Source organism: Filicampus tigris, chromosome 19 (assembly GCF_054856515.1).
Source record: "Filicampus tigris isolate MCC_2025a chromosome 19, RoL_Ftig_1.0, whole genome shotgun sequence".
Classification (NCBI taxonomy): domain Eukaryota; kingdom Metazoa; phylum Chordata; class Actinopteri; order Syngnathiformes; family Syngnathidae; genus Filicampus; species Filicampus tigris.
The window spans coordinates 539,519-560,498 of record NC_141235.1 but is presented as its reverse complement, the minus strand read 5'-3'; the positions used below and the strand labels follow the sequence as shown (position 1 = coordinate 560,498).

General features: G+C 50.3%; 3 protein-coding genes across 9 annotated transcripts; 2 read left to right on the top strand and 1 right to left on the bottom strand.

The window, feature by feature from the left end:
* The first annotated feature begins 8 nt into the window (after positions 1-8).
* On the top strand, positions 9-7,696 carry LOC147128715 (serine protease HTRA1B-like). Of its 2 annotated transcripts, none has more exons than XM_086017046.1 (11): positions 9-1,460; positions 3,460-3,562; positions 3,632-3,746; positions 3,835-3,924; positions 4,086-4,280; positions 4,373-4,405; positions 4,703-4,817; positions 4,962-5,019; positions 5,845-5,940; positions 6,451-6,824; positions 7,275-7,696. In XM_086017046.1, exons 1-10 carry the CDS (start codon positions 737-739, stop codon positions 6,617-6,619), a joined length of 1,698 nt encoding a protein of 565 aa, XP_085873172.1. In that variant the 5' UTR covers positions 9-736; the 3' UTR covers positions 6,620-6,824; positions 7,275-7,696. The 2 variants fall into 2 exon arrangements, with proteins under 2 accessions (XP_085873172.1, XP_085873173.1); XM_086017047.1 differs by having other exon boundaries at positions 384-1,460; positions 3,463-3,562.
* Positions 7,232-12,244, bottom strand: c19h10orf88 (chromosome 19 C10orf88 homolog; the record flags this gene model as incomplete). The annotated part of the gene is made up of 4 exons (XM_086017495.1): positions 7,232-8,382; positions 10,815-11,008; positions 11,170-11,268; positions 12,014-12,244. Coding segments are annotated over 4 exons (714 nt in total), but the record flags the coding sequence as incomplete, so codon positions are not given.
* asb3 (ankyrin repeat and SOCS box containing 3) lies at positions 9,391-20,680 on the top strand. Of its 6 annotated transcripts, none has more exons than XM_086017043.1 (14): positions 9,391-9,516; positions 11,653-11,745; positions 12,089-12,268; positions 12,623-12,763; positions 15,904-16,123; positions 16,902-17,072; positions 17,165-17,277; positions 17,529-17,661; positions 17,801-17,978; positions 18,344-18,550; positions 18,659-18,769; positions 18,980-19,180; positions 19,507-19,640; positions 20,257-20,680. In XM_086017043.1, exons 3-14 carry the CDS (start codon positions 12,263-12,265, stop codon positions 20,412-20,414), a joined length of 1,773 nt encoding a protein of 590 aa, XP_085873169.1. In that variant the 5' UTR covers positions 9,391-9,516; positions 11,653-11,745; positions 12,089-12,262; the 3' UTR covers positions 20,415-20,680. The 6 variants fall into 6 exon arrangements, with proteins under 6 accessions (XP_085873169.1, XP_085873168.1, XP_085873165.1 ...); XM_086017042.1 differs by having other exon boundaries at positions 12,026-12,268; XM_086017039.1 differs by having other exon boundaries at positions 11,974-12,268.
* Positions 20,681-20,980: the final 300 nt, after the last annotated feature.

Sequence of the window (20,980 nt, the reverse complement as noted above, 5' to 3'; positions counted from 1 at the left end):
ACGCCCACACAGTAATGACATCGTCAACCAGAATGTAAAGCACGGGACTGTTGTTCACTTTTTGCTTCAGTTGAATGGACTTTGTGCCGCTCCTTGTGATGTGCGCACCTTGGCCCCCTGGGGGCAGGATAAGGCCAATTTATATACTTGACGTGAAAGTTTACTGCCTGGATGGAGCAGCCAGTCATATTGCAAATACTGTATGACCAATCCCTTTGCGGGCATTATGGACTCGGAAATTAGTCGACCGAGAGAGTTCCGAAAATGTCCACAGAATATCCACTTGTATTGATTAGGGAGGGGGGAATGAGTGAATCATTCTTCAATGCCTAGCGGACTATGTGTCGTCTTCCAAAGCGCTTATCCTATACAGGGTCGCAGGGAGGTGCTGGAGCCTATCCCAGCCGTCAACGGGCGAAGGCAACCCACACCCCGAACTGGTCGCCAGCCAGTCGCAGGGCACACGCAGACACCGCCACTGAGCGGGAATCGATCCCACGCTGCCCGCACACAACTCGGGCGTGTGTACCGCTACACTATCAGTGACCCGCCTAGCGGACTATTCACGGTTGATATCGTTGCCTTGAAAAAATCGGAGTGAAGTGAGAAGTGTGAAAACACCGCCAATAGGTCTTTTCCACAAAAGAACAGGAGGGTATATATAATTTGTAGTTATTTATTTCCACCAAGAAGCGCGTTGAAAGGCTAGGGTGTCTGCGAACAGGCTAACCAGCGGATGCTGAGCCGTGAAAATGCGGGGGTCCACTGCGTGGCGGTTCGGGAGAAAAGAGCGATGGTCCGCGGGGCCGCACCCCGCCCGGAGACGTCACAGGCGCCAGCCAATCAGGCGAGGTGTCTACGCGGCGCTTTTAAAAGCGCACCAGGTCAGCCCAGCTTCACTTGGCCGCCAGCTTTCAAAGCTTCCGCGAGCTCACCGTCCTCGTCTCGCTTCCTCGCTTCCTCGCTTCCTCGCTTCCTCGCTCTCGTCCCACGCACGATGATCGCGCTGGTGCTGGTGTTGGCGTGCGCGCTGCTCGCCCCCGCCGACGCCTCGTCGCTCTCCAAGCGCGCCGCCGTCGGCTGCCCGGAGACGTGCGACCCGTCGCGGTGCCCGCCGCCGCCCTCGCCCGCAGAGTGCCCGGCCGGGGTGGCGCCGGACGCGTGCGACTGCTGCCGGGCGTGCGCGGCCGACGAGGGCGAGCCGTGCGGCGGGGACGAGCGCCGCTGCGGCGACGGCCTGACGTGCGCGCCCAGCGACGGCCTGGCGCCCACGAGCACGCTGCGGCGCAGGGCCCGGGCGAGCGTGGGCGTGTGCGCGTGCGCCAACCCCGAGCCCGCGTGCGGCAGCGACGGCGTCACCTACGCCGACGTCTGTCGGCTCCGGCGCGAGAGCGCCCGCGCGCTCCAGGCCGGGCGCCCGCCCGTCATCCCCATCCAGAGAGGCGCGTGCGGTCTGCACGGTGAGTTGCGCTGCACGGGCGCCAAAGGCGAAGCGGCCGTGAGTCTGTTACGAGTGCACGTGTGTGTGTGTGTGTGTGTGTGTGTGTGTGTGTGTGTGTGTACGTGTGCGCGCGAATGTTGCAAAATGTTGGCGGACGATGTCAAACTCACGGTTCGGGGGCCCACCTCCTTTTCCAAATCAAGTCAAGTTGGCTTTCTGCACGTGTCTGGCTAAATGCATTTGTTGTCATATAGTTTTGCCAGTGAGTCTGGACCAAAATGGCAACTTTTCTTCAGCGACAAAGACTTTTGATAGCCGGGTGACAAGTGGCAAATTGTAACAACACACGTGCTAAGTTGGCCTCGGTGTGCGGTGCATTTGAGCATACACACGCGCAGACTAAACTTGTCGTTCCTCCGGGAATGTTCCACACGGTAGAAATGACACTCGGTCACCACGGCAACACAGTGTTGTCACTGGTGAGTCGAGCCAGCGGTTGTCACATCGGGGTCAGCGAGGCTCCGCAAATCATGCAGAGCAGAACCCCCGAAATCATTTGCGAGAAACGTTGACGTGGTCTTGTTTGTGCCAACACTTCATTTGGGGACCAGCGAGCCAATAAAAGTAGAGCAACATACTAAAGCAATGACTTCTTAACCGACTGTTGGCCCAAATCAACTTTGTGATGTAAGTTTGACATTCCTGCATGAGAAAATTCTTCATGTGGTTCCAAGAGTGCGTCTTTGAAATGGATTGTGACGGGCCGGCAGTTGTTTTCCGGACCGGTCGCGCGGAACTTTGGAGCCGCGAAGGAGGTCTGGAATGCGTTTGTTGCCGTGACTCATCGCTGGGAGGCGATTGGTGGACTGCTTGAATGTGGGTCAGGCGTTATTTAACCCAGATTTGAGCAGGTCCAAATGTTTTTCTTTGCGGCTCCCTGTGCAGACAAGCCGTCAACGCGGCAACGCTCGCACGGTGACTCAGGAGGAGGAGCCCGAGGAAGCGTTCCCAGTTGAGGCGCGCCCGCCTCCGCGTGGGATCAGATAACGGCATGACGTTGTTGATCATCGCCGTCGGATTGGCCTTCCGACGCGTGAAAAGAAGGTCGCCGATAAGATCGAAGCGTCGGCTGAGCGCGCGTCCTCGCTTGACCTCGTTTGGGCGCCTTTACGAGTCAGAGCACGCCGCTCCTTCCTCGCGCGCCCTCCTTTTGGCTTTGCAACCAACCAGCGCAAACCGGTCGGCCCCTGGTACGTGTTGGCCTGTAAGCTTCGACTAAAGCCTCATGGCGGACAATACCAGTCAATAAAAGCAACATGGCGGCCTGTAAGCATTGAGTGAAGGCTTCCTGTATGCTTGCCAGGAGACGTTGAACGGAGGTTTGTAGCGGGTAGTCGGTACTTGCTGGCCACTCAAAATAAAGTAAAAGTATGCGGCGACCAATAGAAATCCAGTAAACGTTGGTGGTTGCCAGCAATCGTGAGGGTAGGTGGTGGGAAGTAGAAATGGATTAAAGACACGTGGTGGCCAGTAGAAATCGAGCAAGGCCAACAGGTACCGAAAGAAATGGAGTACAGGAACGCGGTAGCCAATGGTTATCTCGCTCACTCGTCAGTCTTTCCCTCTGCGACTGACTCAGCCATCAGTGCGGATGGCTTGCCTTGTCCGACATTTGGAATGAGTTTCCCGTCGGGAGGGGCCGGTCTCCTGAGCCCTCGCAGCTGGCGGGAGCGGCGCCGATGTTACAGCACATCTGGAACGCGAGCAAGCGCAAAGCTTACGTAAGACAAGACTTGACTCGCAGCCTTTTGTTTTTATTAGCCTGGCTCGCTAACTGGTGTCGCGGATGGACTCGAGCCTCTCACGGGCCGAAGGAATCGTTCGTGCGCTCATCGTAGTCGCAAGTCCTTGAAAAACCAAAGTCAAACCGGCGGTGTACGTGCAACTCTAGTCCCTGTGGACGTGCTCTTTGGGACCCCCTGGCGGTCGCGGTGTCCCTGACGTTCGTTGCGCCCCAGCAGGTCAGAAGAACCCCGACAGTCTTCGCTTCAAGTACAACTTCATCGCCGACGTGGTGGAGAAGATCGCGCCGGCGGTCGTCCACATCGAACTTTACCGCAAGTAAGACGATGGAGTCGGGGAGGCGGGCGCCACCCGTCTCGTCGTAACCGTCCATCTCGCCGCTCGCAGGATGGTTTATTCCAAGCGGGAAGTGGCGGTCGCCAGCGGCTCGGGTTTCGTCGTGTCGGAGGACGGACTCATCGTCACCAACGCCCACGTGGTGGCCAATAAGCATCGAGTGAAGGTAGGCGGCGGCGGCGGCGGCCACTCGATATCGTGCCAAGGCGCACGCCGGCCCACGGGGAATGTGACATTTGGCGTCGTGCCCGCAGGTGGAGCTGAAGAGCGGCGCCACGTTCGACGCCAAAATCTTGGACGTCGACGAGAAGGCCGACATCGCGCTCATCAAAATCAACGTCTATGTGAGTCATGCTCTTAATAATCACAACCTTGACGCACACATAAATGGATGCGCAAAGTCAAAGAGTAAATCAGAGTGCAACACTCCTGAGTCAAAGATGAAGTGTCAGGGCTTACATCCGACTGTGGGAAGATGGCAACGACGAGCGTTTTTGCCTTGCAGAGCAAGCTGCCGGTTCTGCTGCTGGGCCGCTCGGCGGAGTTGCGCCCCGGCGAGTTTGTGGTGGCCATCGGCAGTCCCTTCTCGCTGCAGAACACCGTCACCACCGGCATCGTCAGCACCACGCAGCGGCAAGGCAAGGAGCTGGGCCTGCGCAACTCCGACATGGACTACATCCAGACCGACGCCATCATCAACGTGAGACAAACACACGCAAAGCCCAAAGCTTTCGCCGCCCTCTGACTCAGCCGTCTGCTTTGTCTCGCTCCCGCCCGCACGCCCACGCGCAGTACGGCAACTCGGGAGGGCCGCTCGTCAACCTGGTGAGTGAGTCCTCGTCCGCTTGCCGCACAATCACGATCCAAACGCTTTTACTCTGTCCGATTTTGCATTGAACTCTTCCGTGTTTGCTTTCAGTGAAATCACTGATTGTAACAAGAAAATAACGGCTTCTTATTTTTCAAATGGTATTGTTTAGAATTCATTCAGTCCGATTCAATCTACTATTTAATAACGGGAAAAAAATACCAACGCAATAATGATTATTGCTTTTCAAAACTAAAAAGGCATGTCAAGCAGTTGCGCGTGTAGCTTCTGAAGCGGCCGTGTGTGCGTGGTAGGACGGCGAGGTGATCGGCATCAACACGCTCAAGGTGACGGCGGGAATCTCCTTTGCCATCCCGTCCGACAAAATACGAGAGTTCCTCGCCGAGTCGCACGACCGCCAGGCCAAAGGTGCTCTTATATGCATGCCTTCTTTTCAATGTTGAGCTTTTAAAAAAAAAAAAAAGGTGATGCTGTCGGAATTCTTTTTGGGATGAGGTTTGTTGCGCTATTGAGGTGTCTTAGTTGTTCTTACCGTGCTTTTGTTTGGCCAAGGGAGGAACAGCGGCAAGAAGAAGTACATCGGCATCAGGATGATGAGCCTCACGCCAACGTGAGCACTGGACACGCACGCGCACACACTGGACATGCCGGCGGCGGCGGCGGCGGTGGGAGACGCTCCAAAACACGAGAGCACGTTACAAAGGCCGCAAAATGATCCCTTCTTTGACTTGTTAACATTTGCGCCGCTCTATTATTACCATGCTGTACTCGCGCGTAATGACAGAGTGCTGAGACAAATGTTCTTTGGATGACATGCAAACGCAAGCGTACATCACCACCATGCCAGCCAATAGAAAACCGAGTACAACGTTGTACTGGCCAATAGAAATTGAGGAATGGAACAGAGCCTTGAAAATCATGGGAAGGTACCAGTGGTGGCCAGTGGAAAGGGAGTCAACATTTTGGATGTCTCTCCGAGAAACCGAGTTGATGTATGCGCCGGGCAGCAGAAAGAAAGACAGTCAATCACGCTATACCTTGTGGCCAAGAAGCATTGAGTCAACTCACCGTGAAGCAGAAAGAGAGTAAATGCTGAGCAATCGGAATTGAGTCAAGGTGTGTGGTAGTGATCAAGGAAAGGTACGCAGTGGCCAGAAGCATGGATGGAAAGCTATGTGCTGGCCAATAGAAACACACTAAGTAGAAGCCATGTGAACCTTCTCACCGGTAGGAGATTATTCATGCCTGACTACAGTCGTGTACAGGAGGGAAAAAGAAAAAAGTCCCACCCGCATGGCCAATAGTCAAACCTACTCGAAGAATATTTTCCCCATGAAGATCCGGCAAAATAAACAGAATTGAGTATTTCCTGTCGCAATGATGTAAAAGTGACACACGTTGTTGTTGTTGTTGTTGTTGTTGTGCTTTTTTTCAGTCTGGCCAAGGAGCTGAAAGACAGACAGTCGGACTTCCCGGACGTCACCTCGGGCGCTTATGTCATCGAAGTCCTCAGCCGGACCCCCGCCGAGGCGTGAGTGCGCAAAAACAATCGGCGTCGGCAGCGCAATTTCATTCGGAAACACTCGGACTGAACAAAAGCCTGCCGAAAACAACAGGACACACAGTCACCGGTCAACAACAACAAAAAAAAGCATAACAATCAGCACGAATGGAGCATGAGGCGTAACAATTAGTACGAATGAAACAAAAAGCATAACGATAAGCACGGATGGAGCAACAAGCATATCAGCTCACCGTGAATGGAATACAGAGCATAACAATCAGCATGAATAGAACCAAAAGCATAACAATAAGCACGAATGGATCAAAAGGCATAACAATCAGCACAACTTGAACACAAATTCACAACAACCAGCTCAGCATGAACGGAACACAAAGCATAAAAATCAGTATTCTCTGGAGTTGATCATGTTGTATATTTCTTGTTTTCATTTTGTTATCAGATTGTTTCAGTAGTTTTCGGTTGTGATATGTGTGTATCGCGTTTCAATGGTGTCTTTGCGTGGTTTTTCCGAGCCAGCGCCGGCCTGCGGGAGAGCGACGTGATCATCAGCATCAACGGCGAGCGCGTGACGTCGGCGGGCGACGTGAGCGACGCCATCAGGCGCGACGACACGCTGCGGCTGGTGGTGAGGCGCGGCAACGAGGACGTCATCGTCTCGGTCGTGCCCGACGACGTCGAGCCGTGACGCGGCGGCGGTAGCGACGGGCCGCCGATGCCGCCCGGCTCGCTTCCGCCGGCACCCGACTGGGGGCCCTGTGGGCGGAACACCTGCTGAGTTTCAGGACGGACGGACGCACGGGCCGACCGATTCTTGAGACCATGCGTCGCACACGCACATCAAAGACACACGTGCAACCGCTTGTGTGTCCAACAAGTGCTTGCCTGCTTGGGTACTGGACTTGTTTTGAGGACTTGTTTTGAAGTTGTTTTTATGTGTATGACCATTCTTCTAGGAAGAAAATACAATTAATTCTAACAGAATCTCTGTGTATATCTCTGTGTAAATTTGTGTTTCTTGTATCTTTGTTGTTTATCGTCTGCATTTTTTTGTCCTGATTTCATTGGGTCTTTGTGTGTGTTTTTTTTTTAAGCGTGTTTTGTTTTCATCCTGTCATTGTTGTTTTTCTTGTGAATCTTTTAATGGCCACACTTATTAAAATACACACTCAGAATAGAGTACAATTATTTGGGATGGCCATCGTAAACCTTTCCTTGCTAGTGGAGCGCCTCTTGTGGCCCGGGGAACACATTGCACTTCCTGTGGCGCTGCCATCAGAAATGAAGCAACAATAGCAAGTGAGTCAAACTGGCCATTTTATTTGTTGTGAATGTGCTTGCAGCTGGACGCTCCCCAACAAGCCCAAATAAATCAACAGAAGCATTTCGCGCCAAGCGGCCTCGCCAAACCTGCAACATGTCAAATACGCAAAAGTGAGTCAGTATGATGTCATGTTTATTTCTTGATACATCCGACATGATGTCAGGACACGTCAACCTCTACTTATATAATCGAATAACCTGTTGATTGATTCATCGATGAATTGGATATGAAGAAGCATTTTTAGATTTTCATGCCTTTAATCAAAAACAAGATGTTATTTCAAGTTGACAGAAAATGCACAAACATAAATGGGTTATTATTCAGTGACTGATTTGCTCCGTAAGATCTGTCAGAAAATCACGCCAAAGTGTTGACCATTGTGATTTCCAAAGCAAAAGTTGATGTTAATAAATGTCTTATTGTGAAAAAATCTAATCACCAACATAACCAGTCTGCTTTCTTGGAAGATGACAGAAATTGGAGATTTTTTTTTCCTGTTGAGAGGCTGAAGCTCCGAGGATTTGGGCAATTTCAGCTTCAACGTCTCTAAACGATTCATTAATTATAAAAATAGCAGTCGATTAATTTGATTACATAATTGGTGTTAACTAAAATAAAGCGACCAGCTCTGGCATACACAAACTTTCCATCTAATCTGAACAAAGTGTTTTTTTCCAATTGTTATCATATTTGCCAATTTTGCATTAGCAAAGCTACTGTAAGCATGTCCGGTGATCCCCCCTTCTTAATATAAGTACGACACATTTATCACACTATTAGCTCCATGTGAGTATCTTCTCCATGCTCCCTGCAAGTGTGTTCATTTCAAATTTGTGCGTTAGCTTGCTTGTCCCGTTCAAGAAATGTCAAGGTAGTGCTGCATTGCACGTCTGTGTTAGTTGAGTTCGTGCCACTTTGGCGCTGTCTCTTTGCTGTGCTAGGACTTGAGGACTTCAGCATCGGGCGGGTCGCCGCCGGGCGGCGGGGCTGCGGGTGTCCCTCGCTGGAGGGCGGCGAGCAGCGCTTTATCCAACTTGTGCTCCAGAGCGTCCAGGCGGCGGTCCACGTGCTCCTTCAGACGCCGCTCCATTTCCTCCAGGCGACGATCCATGGACGCATCCACAGTCCTGACGGACAACAAGTCCAATGTAAGTACTCTTTCTCGTTTGTCCCAATGTGTCTTTTATCATGTCTTCATGTGGATTTGAATATACGTCTCAGGTGATATTTTTAACATCTCTGTGGTGTTTTTCAATCTGGTATTTTTTATGGTGTTTTCGTTCAAACTTTACGTGTATCACTGCCAACCAGTGATGCTAAGCTAACGCTAGCCGACAGCAAAGTGCCGATGTTTTAAAAAACACTCGGTCGGTCCCACTTGCTGACTTGGAAGACTATTCTTGGTTTGGTTTCTGTCTTTGAGGGTAAGCTAAAAATAAAAGTCAGCAGGAAGCAACGCTGAGCGGCAGCCTTGACATTCGCAAAACTTTGTCACTCACTGACCGCCGCCAAAACTTTTTGGAGAGCCCGCGACAAATCTGCTTCCAGCTGTGGGACATTTGATGATGTACAACAAAACCTTGTGCCTGAAAAAACAAGAAGGCGAAGAAGGCGTTCAAATGAAAGGGAACGACTTGAAGCAAATGTCAGAGTTGATGTTCCTCCAAAGGTTGTCACTTGTGCAACACATCATCCCGCACAAAGGCGGAAAAGACAAGGCCAAACAGATGTGCTAAACCATGAGCTCAGCACATGAAACACAAACGTGTACACACTAGAAAATTGTCAAACAATATACTGGTCACCAGTACAGATGGGAATAAAGAAAGAAAGAAAATCGAAGTACTTGCAGAAGTCGACAACAAAGGTCGATCGAAACAAAATGTAATATTATTGCAAAGACAATTTTGGAGATGACTTCCGCTTGAAAAACACAATGATGTAGAGTGTAGTTTTTCATTCATTAGGTCATGAAGATTTCCCAAACAGCACTGAAAGGAAGTTTTGAACTTCCTAAGAAGCACTTGGCTGCCTGATACAAGAGTAGTAGAAACTGCCAGACTGCCACCAGTAGCGCCTGATGGTTTGGCTCGTTTTGTTTTTTTTAGGTGTTCACCACTTAACCGGTGGGGGGCAGCAAAGCGCAAAACGTGGCCAGTCTGCCAGAAATCAAAAAAGAAGAGGAAGAGGAAGTTAATGGAAGTTAATTGACCGCATTGTAGCTAACCGGCTAACTGTGTTTTCTTGTGGAAGATTCGTCTGTAAGTGACTTTTAAGGAACCCTTCCTTGTGTACTGTACATAATACCCTGCACATATAACATGATGTCTGTGGAAACCTAAAGCGGTCGTCGCTAGCACGCTAATGCTAATCGCGATTGCTAACCGTTATATCACAACAGCGATCGAGCCCTGCCGCAAATCGTGAAACCCCGCCAGAAATTGACGCCACCTAAAAAATGTTTCTATCGCTATAGGATGGCGTCAAAGCACCACTTTTGCTAAAATAAAGCCCCATAACTCACTTTATCAACGATCCTTTACAATAAGGTGGTGACAAATCACGACTTAATTTCTCAATGTTGCTCTTCAGTTCACTTGAACACAGTTCCTTGGCAGCAAGATGCCGCTCAAGTCATACTTTAGTGAAAGTGAAGCCCCTAAACTCACTCCAGCATAGTTCTTGGGCATCATTATGCCACCAAAATATTGCTTTTATTGCTTTGGCCCGAGCACAAAAATTGGTGGTCAGCTGTAGAAACATATAAGATAAGATAAGATGGCCTTTATTTATCGCACAATGGGGAGATTTTCAGTGTTACAGCAGCAAAGACACAGAGACGGCGGTATAATGCATAATGTAAGATAATGGACTGGTCGTGGTCGCCAAATGAGATCAGCAAGGAAATGACAAACACGCGAAAAGAAAAACAAGACTCACGCTCGGTTGTGTCTTTTGAAGCGTACGCTTTGGTTTTGGACTCGAGTGGGGCTGCGGCGTCCGATGCGTTTGCGCTTCTGCTCCCGTCTGTGCCAATGGCGTCATGCTCAGCCGACTCGGCCGGTGTCAAAGATCACTTTGTGGCGCCACGAGCACAACAAAAGATCTTTTGTATGTTTGTCATGAAGAGGTTGGTACTCCGGTCGCCATGGCACCCACCAGCAAAAATGGCCTTACAGGGTCACAAATCAGTTGGCGTCTATCGTCGCTGACTTTGGCTGAGAGGACGGTGCCACCCTGGACTGGTCGCCAGTTAATCACAGGGCGCAGATGGACAAACAAGGGATTATTTGCCGGTCAGCAAAAATATTGGTTGACTTTTGCCAATTTTTCCCTCTGTTGTAAAGTCCACCAAATACTAAAGGACTGAGTATTGCAAAAGAGTCAAATGTTTGGCATATAATTCATATCTTTGTTGTTGTCATTGAGAAGGAACCATAGAAGTCATTTTCTTCATGATATATTTTTGGAATTAATCGGTTATCGGAATTTCTCTCCTGCCAAGTACCACGTTCTGCGTCTGAAAATCCTTGTAAAGGTCAGCGTTTGTGTAACTTACTGCGTGTTGCTCTGCTCCACTTTGAGTGTCATCAGTTGGGCGCAGAGCTCGCGAAGTGAGTCGGGCAAGACGGCGCCCACGGCGTCATCCTGGCTGCCCGACAGGAAGCGCTGCATCAACTGGGCCAGCCCACTGTCCGTCGCCGGCCCGTTTGGTGCCGCTTGGGGGGCGGGCCTGACCGAGTCCGCTGGAGGCTGATGGGAAATAAAAATGCCGAATTACAATTTCATTCCGAAAATTTTCCATGACCGATGCAATTGTTTACTTTTCATCGAATCATTGTCTGAATGGAGCCGTTCGTAAATCAAGCCGACAGCCCTGCCGCGCGTATTGCATACGCGTGCGGTAGCGGTACCTGCAAGGTGGCGCCGGCGGCGGTCCCAACACTCGGCGGGGGGGCCAAGGCGGACAAGAGGCCCCCGCCCATCAGGAGGGGCAGGAAGCTGCCCTGGTTCTGAGGGGAAAGACGGTGTCGTGAGCACAGCCACGTAAACGTAGACGACACCTTGCTGCCATACGTCTGCGTGTCCGCCATCTTGCGTGTGGCACTTGTCAACGGGTGGTTTGCAAGCAGTGAGCCCCGAGAGGTCGTCAGCTGTATTGTGGGGCAGGATCCCCTTCCACTTGCTTGCTCCAAACAGCATCTTTGTTCATTTCTCTATGCCTGACACTCTGCCATCCATGTCCAAAAACAAATGTGACTCAGTTCCAGGGGCGAGTGTGTGGGGCCGACGGGTCGAGGCCATCGGTCAGGGATTTTTGATCTTAAAGTTGACAGATATTCTGTCCGCACCCCCTCCTCACCAACAATTTTTACATTTTTTTTTTTTCCTTTCAGCGGGGAATCCAATTGCGGCACTCGTTTGTCACCTTTTGATGACGTGTAGGACAGATGAGTGCAACCTGAGCGTCCAGACTGCAGTCGCATGGGGTATGTTTCATATCCATATACGAAAGAGGCCTGGCTTGAATTTCAAAAATCAGAATTGAGCTGCAGTGTCAACGTAGCCATTGTGACAGGCAGAACAAGTCAATGCTCTTCCACTAGATGGAAGAAGGTACATACTGAACTCAGTGTATGCACTTTTTGTGCTGTTTATGTCTGCTGGTGTGCTGTAGCATTTTATTTATTTCTTTTTAAATATGTGCCTCGGCTCAGTGAGCGGAAAAGTGAGTGTCCAGTTAGCGTACGTCCTTACCTTCTGCTGGAGGCGCAGCATGTCCATGAGGTTTTGAGCCCCCGGCGAGAGGCTGCCGCCCATCTCGTCCACCAGGCACTGGACCTGCCGGAGGTCGATGGTGCCGGCGCCGCCGCCGTCGTCGACTTGCTGCGGGCCGGGCTGCAGGAGCCGCAGCGCCGCCACCACGCCGCACAGCAACACGCTGCTTCGGCCCGCGAGAGAGAGCAGCTGAGGGGGCCGACCAGGATTTCAAGGCGTTAGCAAGCCATGCGAGTACGCCTCCAAATTGGATCCAATGTATTTTTTGGATTGTTTTATTGCTGATTTTTTTTTTCAAAGTGTGGAAATATTGCAGAAAATAAGAAATATCACTGTAGTGACAGTTAATATCGTCATCTTTGTAGGGTGGGACTTTGTTACAAATTGAAAAATGGATGTTTACATAAAAACATAAATTTCAAATGGAAAGAGGGAAACATGAATATGATCTTTTCTACCCCTTTACGAAATGCGCCACGAGAAATGATCGCATTTTAATTCCTTGGTATGAAATGTAGTATTTACCACGTCCGCTTTTTCTTACAACTTTTCCCAGTAACAAGTGGTCATTTTTGTTTTTCTTTTTAGTGTTACGAGCCAGGATTTTGGCACGCTTGTTGGTGTGCCAGGAGATTTTTGAAGGAGTGCAAAGCAAGCGAGCGCGCTTCGTCACCTTCACGTCACATGAGGACGGCGCGTCGTCCAGGCTCAGCTGCTTCCTGTAGAAAGGTCCTCTGCCCACACAAGCACACAAAAAGGAAATGACATGAAGGCTATTTCTGCCACATGCAGGCTAGCATCCGCGCAAGTAACAGTAACAGTGCGTCTTCCTGGGGGTTAACATCGGTGCTGATAAATGGGAAGGGCAACCGGTTTGATACACACTTGTGAAATAACGAATTGCTGACTTTTAATTCTAAGTCATCATTAATCATGTCAGTGGGCAAGTACCAGGCATCGCTATCGAGCCAATATCGGGCTTATTTCAACTTATCGAGTGCGCAATATTTTTTATTTTGGACTTCAGCTCTCTTGCCGAGCGACCGTGCTGTCTTTTTTCCATTAATAAAAGGAAGGTCTTTATTCAGAATGATCGAGGATTGTGTGCACTGAAATTGTAGCTATCAAAAGTACTAGTGGTAATGATTGTTACTAGTGAGTACTCAAGAATGAATGCTCGTACTGGTACCGCTCCGAAAAAAGTGCCATCAAACATCCCGAATGAATAATTATTGATTACTCATCAATGTGTAAACGCTGATAATATGCAATTGCATCTTCAATTCCTATAAACCTCTGCAAGTGTTTCCATTTTCAAATGATCACGTGTAACGCATTCGTCGGAAATGACAAAGCCCCATCACTTGGGGCTACGCATGTCGGTCATGGCGCGGTGGAAAATGGGAAGGACGGCTTATGATTGACCTGTCGCCGTGCCGGATGTGGTCCAGCTTGTGGCCCCGGACCGTGCCGCAGTATTCTCCCGTGGACAGGTACACCTCCATGGTCCGCGCCTCGCTGATCAGCGTCAGGCGGCCGATGGCGGCCCGCCCGGCGTGGCCGCAGCTCAGCGTCAGCACGCAGGGCTCGCCGTTGTCATCGTCCGCCCGCTCCAACAGGACGCCGTCACCCCTGGGACACGCGGGCGCAAAACGCCACCTTGACTTTATTCACATGTCAAATATAACATTTGCATATTTACCATCCCTTTGGCAACCGGAAGTTCAGTTGGCTACGGCCCGTAGGGAGTTGCAGAGCAGTACCTTAACTTAAGATGAACTCAACTTACTACAAGCAGCAATTTAGCAATGAACAGTGCATCAAAAAAGAGGCTTCAATCTGCTTATTGCCACCTGCAGCGCAAGTATACTCGAAAACTAAACTTAACAGTCACTTACACATTGAGTACTTATAATGACCAAATAGCTTAGTTGTGAAGGCTGCTAGACTAATGCTAACATCAAAAGAGGAACGCCATAGGCATGGGCTAACAAATAGCATCGGTGTTGCAGCGTAATCAATAACCGTTTAACTTAAGCAATGGATATTTCAACACAACAGCAAAGCAAGACGCACAGACAAAATTGTCCTGCAATCTTAAAAGACACAGATTCTTTATCATCTGCGAAGAACGACTCATGGCTGTACTGAGACGCTGAGACTGTCTCCTTGTACAGTTTGTCTTTTACATTGCCACCTGGTGTCCTACCCAAGTGTCCGCCTCAGCATCTGTTCTTCTTCGCTGCTGCCGTCATCCGACGTCGTGACGTCAACTGCTAGCACCACGTCGGCCAGGCTGCGGCCTTCGCTCCGGCACCGCCATGCCGCTCTCGTCTTCACGTCCACCGTGAGGCCAGACGCCACTTGGGGGGGTGGGGGGGTCGGGGGAGATGTCATCGTCACGTAACTCATTTCCTCTTCAAAAAGCTTTTTTCTAAATGATGCTCACTGTGCTTCAAAATAATAGCAGGCACAGGACTGACTGTTTGCAGAGGCATATACACAATGACGCAGACTTGATTAATTGTTGTGTTGTTTTCTTGCATGAACGGTATAATATTAGTGACTGTGCTTTTTACTTTGTATTTGTAACTTTGTGAGTCCTCTATGACAAGTGCTACACATAACATTAACTATACCTTATGTCAGGGATGGGCAACATCAATGCATTTTTTTCATCAATGCCATTTCCTCATTCTATTTTAAATATGGACAAAATGCATGCTTTTAATATGTTTCATTTTTTATAATACATTTCCTGATGCATGAAAAAAGATCCACTTTCCTAAGCCAACAACAAAGGGTTTAATGCAAACAACAAAATCGCCGTTATTCCCCCCCCCCGATCTTAAAGGGCTATCTTGCACAAAACTGCTGAACGAGAAACTGACATTAAGAGGAAGAACTCATTTTGTGCATTTTTTTCCTCACAAAAATCAACTCACTCGAAATGTTATTGAGTTTCTACGGTTTTTTTCTGCGTCCTGCACAAAATATCATTCGAGCGTTCAGCAATCGCTTTCCATTTTCCACTATTTTTATTTATTTTTATATTCTTATTTTTGGATTTTTCGGGTTTTCCGAGATTTATTCCCCTCGTCCCGTTTTTCGCAGAGAACAGATTGACTAGAGTGTGTTAAGGAATAATTATAAGGGTTTGATAAAAAAATAAAAAATAGTTTCAATTTCTTGAAATTAACGAAGGGTCCACTTGCCGCCAGTTGCCCATTCCTTCCTGACGTTCTATGACAGACAACAGTTGGGTCGGGTCGCAGACAGACAAACAGTGGACAGGTCGCTTGCGTCCATTCCTACCCGCCATGTCTCCCGTCTGCAACTGTTAATGACGCCGATGTGTCCTCTTCAGCCTTCGCATGTTTTCCAGTGCGTTCAACCTTCGACCGACTCAATTCTAATAGTTTAATGGTGAAAAGTCCGTCAAATCCGAGGGTTTTCCAAGTGGCTTCTGCTCCAGCTGGACAAGAAACGCGTCGCGATACACTTCCGGGGTGTTCTGATGACGTTATCACACAGCGACTGGCTGTTTTGATTACGCGTCTGCTCATCTTGGGACGTGATGACTTCTAAGCTCGTCGTTGCCGTGCGTTTTTTCCCCCGACCATTTGGCCGTCATTGAATTATAATGTTAAGAATCGGAGCTGTGTCACCAGACGACAAAGTGACGAAAACAATTGGAAAGAGACCAGATTTCTAGAGTTGAATCAAAACATCACAGACTGAGATCGCGGATGGCTTCATTGAGCTGCTCCGACTCAGCCCAAGCATCTTCTTCCACTTCGGTAAAGTTCCTTTTTCAATGTTGTCATTTCTTCGCGGTCAACGCGTCCAACATGTCGCTGCCGTTGTAGCGTCGCCTCTGGATGGACTTTAGCGAGTGCTACGAGGACACGGTGTCCAGCGTGGCCTCAGCCGCTCGCCTGGGCTACCGGAGGCGCCTGAGGTGGCTGATTCGCCAGGGACGCAGCGTCGACCTTGCGGACAACCGGGGCTGGAGGGCCCTCCACGAGGCGGCCGCCGCCGGCAGGGTCAGCTGCCTCAAGGAGATCCTCTCTGCGGCCGCCAGGACGGGTAAGCGCAACCGCAGCCTGGTACTGCCAGTTTGGGATCAAAAGCTTCAGAGTCTACTTGACTGACGAAACCACAAGTATGGCACACATCAGTTTAAGACCATACACATACAAGTATCTTTTTCATGTGATAAGCCTTCAGTAAGTTAGGACTCTTTAAAGGCAGGCAAGCTTGAAGAGACCAAGTAACCCCTCCACACCATAGCAGGGCCGCAGGAAGGGACGACGAAACTGTCCAGATTCTGGACAGACAACACATCGACACATCACAGCCATGAAAAGTGCAATTATATCAACCAACCAATCCATTGACTAACCAATCACTATGAGAAGTTCTGTGAGCATGTATTCAATATCGTACTGGTGCATTAAATTGTGTGTACTAATACACTCTTTGTCTTCATCGCAAGAAAATTCATTTACTTGTAGAACAACAAGGATGCACTAGTACAACGGACCTACTAGTGACGCAAAACCAACCTATGTGACATCCGCACACTTCTTGTGAAATGTTAAATGGGAGAATTCTATGATGTACGAGTAGCACTCTGATGTCAACTAGTGCAGTCTTCTCTTACTGGTAACGTAGTTGCTCCACTGGTCCACCTTGAATACAGTAGTGGAAAGAATGATACTAGTAAGACAGTCGGACTTCTAGTGTACTGAATTGTCTTATTAGTGGGGACAAGGAGCGCAGACCATTCAGAGAACTAGTGGAAGCCTCGAATTGAAAGGAGCAGTTGGCGTGCTGGTTATCACCTCGCTCCCCCCGTGTGCAGCCGGCTCGTTGTCGGATTTCCAGGCGTACGTCAACTCGGCCACCCACGAGGGCGAGTCGGCCTGCTTCCTGGCGGCGAGGAGCGGCCACCTGGGCGCTGTCCGTCTTCTCGTCAAAGCCAGAGCCAACATCGACCAGTTCACCAACGACCTCTCGTGTCCTCTCTACGCAGGTAAAGTGACATCTGTGTGTGTGGGAGGCTGCGGGCATGCGTGTGTGCGTGTGTTGCGTGCAAGCCGCCAAGTAACAAATGCGCTCCGACAGCGGTCAGCAATGGCCACAAGGACGTGGTGCAGCTCCTGGTGGCCAAGGGCGCCAAGTTGAACAGATCTCACACGGCCTCCTGCTGGACGTGCCTTCATCTCGCTGTCTATCAGGTCATTCGTGCACGCGCACACTGGCAGTCGGTTTGAATGTTTTGTTCATTTCATTTGTTCGCATTTGACGCAGGCTAACTTGACCACATTTGTTTTTTCAAAAGGACACACGGGCGGGCGTACGTATTTCGGTTTGAAAACCAAAATTTGTACATCTGTACATTTGTGCTCCCAAAGTGTTCACATCTTGAGGCGATGCAAACTTGTGAGCGCATTTCTTGGTCAACTTGGCCCTGATGTACTTTGCGTAGGATCACGTGGACATCGTGCGCTTGCTGGTGCAAGGGGCCGACCTGGAGGCGCTCGACGACTACAAGATGACGCCGCTCTTCCTGGCGGCGCAGCACGGGCGGCGGGAATGTCTGGAGGTCCTCGTCAACGCCGGTAAGATGATGGCTTCCTGTCCGCTCTCTCGTGAGGACGGCCATTTTGTGGCACTTTTGGAAATTAAGTGCCCAAACGCCCAAAGGCAAGCGAAATGTGAGTGGTTTTTTTTTGTGTTTTTTTTTTCCCCCCCGTTCAGGCGCCAACGTGAACGCGCAGGCGGCGGACCTGGCCTCGCCGCTCCTGCTGGCCTCCCAGGAGGGCCACACGTCTTGCGTGGACTTCCTGTTGGAGCACGGCGCCGACGCCAACCTGGTGTGCGGCTGCGACTGGCCCCAGCTGCCCATCCACGCCGCCGCACAGTTCGGCCACCTCAGGTAGCCACTGGCTAGGGCAAATGGGAGTTGGTGTGGTGCAACCTTGAAGTCTGTCATCAATTATGTGGCACCATTTTAAAAAGGGCATACCTACATATGGGACTCGCTTGCCAATTAGATAAAACAAGTGTTCCCTCTGTTCAACATGATTTGCGTGGCACCAAGATGTCACCAGGAGATGCCAAAGCATGACGTTTTTGCCCGATTAACAAAGTAAAGAATACCCCACCACCCCACCCGCCCAAAATCAGCGATTTTTATGGCTGCTCAAGTGTTCATATGTGTGAATATATTTTTTTCCATGCGAAAGCCGTGTGTTATTGCAGAGATATTATTGTTGTGTAAGCGTCCGTCTCCGCCCACAGTATCCTGCGGCGGCTGCTGGTCGTGACGGATCGCGGGTGCGACCGCGACGCGGGCATGGTGAGCCCGCTCTACCTGGCCGTGCAAGGCCGCCAAGCGCCCAGCGTGGAGCTGCTGCTGGCCCAAGGCTTCAGCCCCGACGCCCAGGACTGCGGCGGCATCCTGGACCTGCGCTCGCCGCTCTCCCTCGCCTTGGATCGGGGATACAGGCAGGCCAGCACCCTCGACACCTACTTGCTTGAGCAGCGTCCACTTTGCGGCGCTGCCGGCGTAGCCTGGGCGTATCTGTGACGCCCGCTGCGTGTGCTTTCCCGCAGCGAGGTGGCCAGGCTGCTGCTGGCGGCGGGAGCGGAGCTGTGCAAGGACGAGTGGAGGCTGGTGTTGGGCCCGCACAACGCACACCTGCTCAAGCTGGTCCTGGAACACAGGTGAGCGACATTTCCGCACCTCGAGGAGCGACTTGAAGTCGTGCTCAGCCAGGCGTGTGCAGAGGCGGGGCCGACGGGGGGGGGGGGGGGGGGGGGGGGGGGTGTCAGCGGACACACGGCAATCACGCATTTGAGTTTTGAGGCTCGGCGAACACTCCTGCAGAAACGCTGACGTGTGTGCCTAAAGAAAGCGTGCTTGCTGACTTGCAGGTGGCTTTACCCCCCGCGACTCTCGGGCGACGACTCGGCGGCGGCGGCGGCGGACGGCCATCGGGGCAAGGCGGCGTTGAGGCCGCCGGAGTTGGACGACATGTTGATGATGGCGCTGGAGCGGCCCCAGTTTGCCGCCAGCTGGCTGCCGCCGCTCCTCGAGGCCGGACTGGAGCCCGAGTTGCTGCTGCACTCAAGCGTGTGGGTCCCGGTTCACTTTGAAGCCTTCGCCTGCCGGTTGCCAGCAATGCGCAGCTTGTAAAGCGGCCTCAAAAATGCTCTTCCCTTTTCTCTTCTGTTGCTTATGAAGGAGTCTCACTACTGACACACCCTCGCATATTTTTCTTCTAAATACATGAAATGTTTGAAACTATGTACTGACAACGTACAAAACCTCAGGATTAGAGCTGAAACATTTTGGGGATGAATTCATTTGATGAATCATCGCACACTGGGGCGTCCAACATACTTTCCAGAAGTGAATGTGCGATTGTCTCAATTTTCCGTGGCCTTCCTTGCGCTTCCAGACTGAAGGTGGCCGACGGCGAGCTGGTCAACTTCCTGCTGCAGTTTGTCAACTGGTCAACGGTGTCGCCCCCTTTGAAAGCCGTCCTGTGCCAAAGACGGGAACAGGAGACCTGGCGACCACTGCCGCAATTTGGTAGCAATACTCATATGTGTTTTCCATGATGATAGATAATCTTCTGCATGTTTCCTGAGGCTTCCGCCCCTGTTTCCAAAACTGAACTGGAGCCTCTCAATTGGCCTTAGGCTTTATGTGGCCTAGCATTGGCTGGCAGACGGTGAAACCCTGTTTTGAAGTTTTCCGCTTCCCGCACACTTGATACGCTACCATGCGTTTCAAGGTCATTTGAACATAAAAATACTTTGCAAGCATTGAACACACACAATGCTTTGTTTTGTAGTGTGTGTGAATACGCAGTTGAAGTTGGCTGTCATGTGATCCCATTGTACAGTTAAACACCAAAACGTACCTAACCCAAGTCAGAAATTAGCATGGTCTTGGTTTGAATATTCTGTTGACAACTGAAGTGGAGCTGCCATCAAGTGGAGGAGCATCAAAATGTTCTGGCTGTCACTATACGTTGCTGACATTGATTGAGAACCAAAAATAGATGCGCTATTTGTCAATAAAAACTTTTGGGCTAAGAAGGAGAAATTGGAGAGTAAGTGGTTTGGAGAATGAACGGATGGATGAATTTTCCAAAGCCAATAACATTTTCCTTGCGGCCTCCTGCTCCTCCTCCTCCATGCAGACTGGGTCCCCGACTTATCGCACCTGTGCCGGCTGCGGATCAGGATGTTGACGGGACCCGACTTGATGATGAGGACGGACGTGGTGGGCAGGCTGCCCGTGCCCTCGTGCCTCCACCGCTTCCTGCGCTTCAACGACATTGCCCAGGAGTCCCTCTAACGTCTTGCAGTGGCGCAGCTTGCTTGTTGTAACCGTTCCGCAAGCCGTTTCCTCGGCGGCGGCGAGATCGAAACGAAAACAAAGTTGTGGTGGTGTTTTGTTTTTTGTTTTTTAATCGCATACTCCAATTACATCGATGAGCATGTGAGGTTTAAACTGTGTTCATATTAAATACAGTCACGTTATATAGTTTGTTACAAATTTGTGTGTTCTGTTTTCACATTTTTGTTACAATTGTTAAATAAAAATTGGTGCATGCATCTCTCAATCATCAAAAATGTGAATCTTTTTGATCCAACTCAGGCCAAATAAGTGGCAAGCTGATTTTTAAACTGCCGAAATTTACTGTCACTGTATATGGAAAAAGCCTTGTCTTTTTTCTCTCACACCTTTGAAGGCTTTATTGCAGGTAGGTGGCGCGTCGGATTGATCCCACTCTTGACTCTTCCATTTGCGACCCGAAAGCCTTTCAGGCTGATGTAAACGACAAAGAGGGCTGATTCATTATCAAATGATGTTGTTCTGGTTCATCTCAACACAAAGTGCAAACCTTTCTTCATAATTTC